At 43.1% G+C, this 7,274-nt stretch overlaps 1 protein-coding gene across 2 annotated transcripts in view; it reads left to right on the top strand.

The window, feature by feature from the left end:
- The first annotated feature begins 227 nt into the window (after positions 1–227).
- Positions 228–7,274, top strand: part of TBC1D9 (TBC1 domain family member 9) — a 125,423-nt gene continuing 118,376 nt past the window's right edge. The window contains exons 1-2 of one of the 2 annotated variants that reach the window (XM_056802725.1): positions 351–435; positions 689–1,470. In XM_056802725.1, the coding sequence (XP_056658703.1) occupies positions 1,341–1,470 (130 nt within the window). In that variant the 5' untranslated portion in view covers positions 351–435; positions 689–1,340. Of the gene's footprint in view, positions 1,471–7,274 lie in introns of both variants that reach the window. The other variant, XM_016423203.2, reaches the window with a different exon arrangement.

The raw sequence follows: 7,274 nt of genomic DNA, 5'->3' as shown, positions 1-7,274 counted from the left end.
AATGCTGAATCATACTTTTGGCATGTAGAAGGAGTTTCCAGTGTGTTTTTAGTTTATTGCTTTTTACATTTAAAAAAAGGTATTTACATTTTTTGTATTCTGTGTTTCACTGAAAGACTGCAGTGCCCTATCTTCTAAGTCCAAGATGAAAGGCTGTAACCAGCAATCAGTCTCATCTTTTGGGCCACTTCCAAATTCCCATGTTGCACTCCTAGACCAGCCAGGTCGAGGAAAGAAGTGATGTAATGCTTTTAGCTTGGGCCACTTTAAAGAGCTTGGAATGGGGAAGGGGAGGGGTTAATGGGAATGACAATCAGAGCGCGTGACTGGCCCCTTGAGGTTCAGAAAATAAAAACATTGACTTTGACAGTAGAAGGTTCCTCCAGTCGCGAGCCCGTGGTTGGAACCTCGAAATACATTTCCTGGGGAGAAGAGGTGACGCTGCCCCCTTAGGGGATACTCCTCAAAGGGACCTGGGCTGGATCGCAGCATCCCAGCTGCTAGAGTAGGATGGGCGTGGGGCTGCGTGCTCGCCACGCTGGGGCCAGAAGTCAGCACCAGTTAGCGAACAGCAGGAGCGGCACTCGGCCTCCGTGGACAGCGTGAAAAGGGTTCGGGAGATGGTTCTCCTATGTGATGAGGTCGCAGCTGTCTTCTGATGAGGGGCTTTTCTTCATTTTTCGCGCAGAGTCCCGAAGCATTTTGTTGAGCTGCTGAGAGCCGACCCTTGCCAAGAGTCCAAGCGTGCTGACCCCGAGTCTCCGGGGCCGGGAGAGAGGTGCTCGGAGTTGAAGACTTCGAGCCACTGACAGGTCCTCAGGAGCTAGAATGCAACCGAACGCCTCAGACTGCAGGCTTGTTGCCTGCCTTTGAGGGGCGGGAGGTGAGACTACCGCCTGGGGGCCGCCTTAGCTCACTAAACTGCCCCCGCCCCTATGCCCCGGGGGCCAGCGCTGGGGAAACCAAAGCCTTCCTCACTCTCGGGCTGGCACTGCCCCGGCCTTCTTCAGCTTGAGATGCTAGCCACCCTGCTCGGCTGTGGATCCGGGTCCTGATCCCGGCGCAGCGGCCGCAATCACTTCCTCCTCTTCCTCCTCCTCCTCCTCCTCCTGCCGCCGCTGCTTCTGCTCCTCCTCCTCCTCCTCCTTCTTTTCTTCCTCCAGCTGTCGCTGCCGCCGCTTCAGCTCTGGAAGGGCTCTGAGAAGTAACCGCGCTCCGCGGTCTTGCCTTCGGGGAGGTGGGCTGCGAGGTTCGCCGAGGGGCGGAGTGTGCTTGTGGGTGTATGCTGTGAAACGCAGCCCGCTCCGTGCGCCCTTTGTGTGTCCGAGGGGCCCGGGAGCATGTGGCTGAACCCGGAGGAGGTGCTGCTGGCGAACGCCCTGTGGATTGCGGAGAGAGCCAACCCTTATTTCATCCTGCAGAGGAGGAAGGGCCACGGAGGAGATGGAGGCGGTGGCGGGGGACTGGCTGGTAAGGCAGGGACCAGACTGGCCGGGATCCATTGCAGGGGGAGGGGAAGGGGGGAAAAGAGGCCAAGGGAAGTGGGCAACCTGCTCTGGGGTATTGGACTAGCCGTTAGCGATGCCCAGTTTGAGAGACCCTCCCTTACTCCAGGTTGGCTAACCTTGGTGCATTGAGTGAGGGCACTGCGAAGCGGAATAAACATTCTCTCTCTTTTTAAAATCCTCTCCGGGTATTGTGTCCCATGCACATCAAGCACTCACTAGATGTAGGGAATATTGCCGAGGATGGCAAGTGGTTTGGGGCTAGGTATTCGCCCTTATTCCTTGAATACAGTGCATGCAAAGAGGAGTCTACAAGCAGCTTGTATTTTGCACAGAGGAATTGGCGGGGTTGAGGTTCACTCTCATTCTAGGTAATAATAGCAGCAGGCATCAAAAGCTCTTTTGTTTCCAGGGGAAAGGAAGAGCCATTAGGAGCTGATGTGGTCATTTCCTACAACGGCACCATAGCACCCCAGGAATCTCTTGAGGTTGAGGGGTGAAAAGGAGGGAAAGAATCATTAGTGGGTATTAAACCATGTTTCTGAAGCAAACAAAAAACCTTATGACCTGAGTCTAATTACTAAAGGATGTAATTAGAATTTCATTAACTCCACTAATATTCCCCATTAATTTTCCTGGCAAGCTGTTCCAACTAGTTGAAGATGTCACTAAACAGCGTTATTGAATTAAGTATTAAAGTGGTCACTGAGCTACTAACTACTAATGGTAGACATGTTATTTATTGACTAACCATTGTCTATAGCAGGAAAATCCTATATACATTTCCTGGAAGCCATATGGTATTCTCTAACCATTCTCCTTAGACACTTTGATATTCTTTCTACAAGATGGGCTGGATAAGAGAAATTCTGCTGATTTAACCAGGAAACAATACAACAGAGTAGTGAGTAAAGAATTTTGGCTCAGTTCAGGATCCTAGTAGTCCTCTAATTTGGGATTAAAGGAACTTCATTGGACCATGGTTGAGAGCTTAGAAATCATCTAACTCTATAGATTGGAAAAGGGAAATCCAAAGTAGGGAAGTATTTGCCTAAGGTCAGGTAATAAGTAGCAGGATCAGAATTTGATCCCAGAATCCAGTGTTTTTACACCACCACCACCCCCCCCCCCCAGGTTAAGACCTTATGCCCTATGATGATGATTGTGCAGATCTCTAATGATTTGATGGGATTTTTTGTTTGTTTTTTTTTTCTTCAAGTCATCCAGGGATTGATTGATATCATTTATGGTTGTAGGTGTATGAGACATCCAAAGGTTAAAAGAGGTTAAAAGATTCCTCCAGATCACAGAGCCAGTCTGAAGAGGCAAAACCTGAACCTCAGCTCAGGTCTTTCTGACTGAGGCCAGTCCCTCTTTGCCATCTTGCCTCTGATTGTAGGATATGCATACTAAACTCCTCCCTCCCCCCCCAAATTCTTACCTTCTATTTTAGAATCAATACCAAGTATTGGTTCTAAGGCAATGAGTAGCAAGGGCTACACAATTGAGATTGTGACCCTTCTAGGGTCACATAGCTAGGAAGTGTCTGAGACTGAATTTGAAGTTATGACCTTCTTTTTCCAGGGCTGACTCTATCCACTGAACCACCCAGCCATCCCTACATAAATATGTTTTTTAAAAGAGTTAAAAGGAGCATAGACCCTTATAGACTTGTAAGAACTGAGTTAGTTGTACCTGTAGGAATAGAAGAGATGGTCTGTGGAAGGGTTTTGTTTTTCTTTTCTTTTTTTTTTTTTTTGCATGTTTCCAGCCATATATGGAATTGGGGTAAGGGGCTTCCACCCTGTAAATTCTTCCTGGCCTGCATCTTAGTGCTTTCCTAACTCAAAGCATTCAATGTTTAACATGCATATCTAGTTATATAAATATTGAATGTCAGAGCCAAAGTCTGGTAGGTACAATGGGAGCTGCTTTCTGACCAAGATCAACCAAAAGCACATTTCCTATCTGGAACTATTACTCCAACAGTTAATATATGCTACATAGAAAAAAGGTTTTAAATATAGCAAATACTGAAGTTCTGTACTTGGAGAAAGAAGGGTGTAGAAATCCATTTTCCCCCTACATTTAATTTTAAAAAACTAATGTATAGTCCTAGATGAATAATAATGACATAATTTGCTACAGTGGAATTATAAAACACTTTAATGGAAACTATTTACTGTGTCCTTACTATGTGTTCGGCCTTGTAGAGATAGAAGTATAGATAATGAAGCAATCTCTATTGGGAAGGTACTTACTTCAGATGGAGAAGTATATCAAAGAGCTTAAAGATAAAGTTAACAAGTTCACATGTAAATGAATTAGACACAACAAATGAAGCAGTAAACATTTATTAAGTACCTACTATGTGCAGGGGTACTGCATGAGGCAGAAGATAGCCCCTGTCCTCAAGGAGTTTATAATCTAATGATTCAAACTAGTTTGGGAGGGCTAGCACTAGCAATTTGGAGAGTATGGGGACAGAATTGATGTAGAAAATGGTGCTTGTTGTACAACTTAGAGAAAAAGAGCCTAGGGTTAAGGAAGAGGGGAGAGCTTCCCAGCACTGGAGCATAGCCAGTACAAACACAGGAAGGCAGGGAGCCTGGCTGAAGAGAGGAACAGGGAAGAGCAGTTTGGCTGGGTCTCTTTATCTTCCCAAATAACTCTTTGACCTAAATAGTGCCAGTATGATTATCCTCATTTTAATGGAGAAGAAATCAAGAGTGAATGGCTTCCCTAAGGTCACATAGCTAGTAAGTGATGGAGCCCAGGGCACATTCCAAAGTCTGTAGAAGCCCCTTCACTATACCATAGGGCCTTTGGACTCTCCAGCTGCACAATATGGAGGTATTTATATTCATCCACAATGGGTGGCTTATTTTTTTCTAGATGAATATCTGGGAAGTTGTTGGGCTTTTTTTTTAAATTATGAAGAAATCATAGTAATTGAAATTTTTCTGCCTCTACTTTAGAAACCCAACTCTTTCCCCCTTTCTACCATCAGCAAAGGTAGAGAAATTGACTGCTTTGAGAAAGTTTGCAGATGCATTTGCTATTATTTTTTTACCACCATCTTAATACTAAATAATCCAAACTGGGTTTTTAGGGATGATTTAATTTACAGTATCTGTTTTGGAATCTTCTGTCATTAGCAAGATGTCTTTTTTTTTTTTAACCTAAATTTAAGTACCTTTTTGCCAGAAAATCTCATGGTACTTCATATAAAAGACAAAGGGGGAGAGGGGGCAGCTGGGTGGCTCAGTGGATTGGGAGCCAGGCCCAGAGACAGGAGGTCCCAAGTTCAAATCTGACCTCAGACACTTCCTAGCTGTGTGACCCTGGGCAAGTCACTTAATACCCATTGCCTAGCCTCACCACTCTTCTGCCTTGGAACCAATATATACAGTATTGATTCTAAGAAAGTAAGGATTTAAAAAACAAATAAATAAAATATAATGTAATACATTTGAATGATTAAATGGAAAAGTATGTAAGTCCTTACAAATGCACTGTCCTGAGGATGAAGATAGAAAAATCTATCACAATCTAACTAGGGATGACAACATAATAACAAAAAAACAATAGCCAGCATTTAAGAGGAAAGTTGTCAGGAAATACTCTGAAGCTATTATACCAATCATCTCACCATACCAAGATGGTAACCCACATAAAGGCATGTAGAACCAAAACATATTTTCCTGTTTCTAGTCAATTTCCAAAGCTACTTTCCAGGGGCAGCTGGTTGGAGTGGATGGAGAGCCAGGCCTAGAGAGGAAAGGTCCTAGTTCAAGACTGGTTTCAGACACTTCCTAGATATCTGTGTGATCCTGGGCAAGTCACTTAACCCCCATTGCTTTAACCCTTACCACTCTTCTGCCTTGGAACCAATATACAGTATTGATTCTAAGATAGAAGGTAAGGATTTAAAAAAACCAAACAAACAAAAAACAAAGCCACTTTCCCATATGGTAAAGATTTAAAATTTGCAAAGTGCTTTAGAAATATGATATCCTCACAATTTCATTCTGGGAGATAGGTGCTATTTTTTTCTTCTCATTTTATAGATAAGGAAACTGAGGTGGGAAGAGGTTAAAAGATTAAGGTTTACCTAGCTAAATAAGTATCTGAGGTAGGCTGTGAACTCCTTTTTGATCCCAGATCTAACACTTTATATACTCTACCACTTGTGAATTTTTAAGCTTGGAGACAGTCAGTTGGCTCATTGAATAGAGAGCCAGGCCTATAGGTGGGAGGACCTGAGTTCAAATTTGGCCTTCCTAGCTGTATGACCCTGGGCAAGTCATTTAACCCAATTTGCCTAGCCCTTACCCCTCTTTCCTAAAGTTGTTACTAGAATAGAAAATAAGTTTAAAAAAAGATAATAAGATTGTAAGCTCCTTTGAGCCTGTCTTTTTGTATTTCTAGCACTTAGCACAGTGCCTGGCACATAGTAGTTGCTTCATAAATGTTTATTGTTTAATAACTCCCTAGAAATCCTAAAGGTTCAGCTGGATATAAATAAGAAGGCCCCAAAATCCTTAGGTTATGTTTTTAGGGTAAATAACAGTGCCAGGAGGTTGTAGGACAGAGATAGTAAGACTTGGAGGACTTTAGGCGAATGGTAAATAAGGCTTGGTGGTCTTCCATCTTGAAGGAATAGAGTTGGTGGCTTCCATATCATCAAAGCCATATGAACCAGTGAAGCCTAGATGGATTCTGAGCCTCAGTCCAGGCCAGGGAGAGGGAAGAAAGGGTGAAACTAATAGTGGAAAAGGAGACCAAGTGTCTAGAAGCAAGTATCACTGCCTAGTTTGCTGATGAATGATAGATAGGTCACTGACACACCTTTGAATGAGAACTATTAAATACTCTCTTAGATTTTCATTTTTTTCTGGACACCAGGTCTGATGCTTGTATGAATTGTATGAAAACTCAGTAAGATGAGTCTTTCTAGTTTGGTGCTCTATCCACCGTGCCTCTAGCTGCCTTATAGATTGGGGAATCTCTGCCTTTTCAAGACCCAAAATAAATCCATTTGAAGTACTACCCATTGATAGAGCTACTCATTGAATAATATAATTTCCTTTTGAGATACTGTCTTTTCCCCAGCTCCATCAAGGAGAAAGAAATCTCATCCAGCTGTTGAGCTGACAAATTTCCTTGTCACTCTTTCCTTTTCTGAATAGATTTGCTGAGACCTTAAATATCAAATGGGGAGATGATCCTGGTAAGGCATGGAGTTTGGGAATTATTTGGAAAGAAAGCAAAGTATGCTTCTACTTCCAAATGGCTCTAGTTGTTGGGGAGTAGGAAAGGTGGGGCCAGAGTTGAGCCAGACTTGGAGATTGGGTGGTTGGATCATTGTTTTAGAACAGAAAGGCAGGCTTGCCCATTGGTTTTCCATAATTAGAAAGTCTCTGGGGATACTGGGTAGGGTACAGTGGGATTAGACCTACAGAGAAGTCCACTTAGCCTTTCTTATTTGTCCTTTCCTCACCATCTTCTTGCAAAGTCATCTTCTATTACACAGTGTTTGATATCTGTTCATTTGTTGAATGAGAGAATTACTCTAGATTAGAGTTCTTAATCTAGAAATCTTTGTCTATTTAAAAAAAATTTTTTTAACTACTCAAATAATAGATTTGCACTGTGATCCTATGTATTTTATTTTGTGCATTTAAAAGCATTTCTGAGAAGGGGTCTATGGGCTTCACTCAGTTGCTAAAGGAATCCTTGACAGAACCCCTGGCCTATATCTGTTGA

The sequence above is a fragment of the Monodelphis domestica genome, chromosome 6 (assembly GCF_027887165.1).
Source record: "Monodelphis domestica isolate mMonDom1 chromosome 6, mMonDom1.pri, whole genome shotgun sequence".
Lineage (NCBI taxonomy): Eukaryota > Metazoa > Chordata > Mammalia > Didelphimorphia > Didelphidae > Monodelphis > Monodelphis domestica.
Note: the sequence above shows the minus strand (reverse complement) of the source record. Positions and strands in the feature narration are given on the sequence as shown.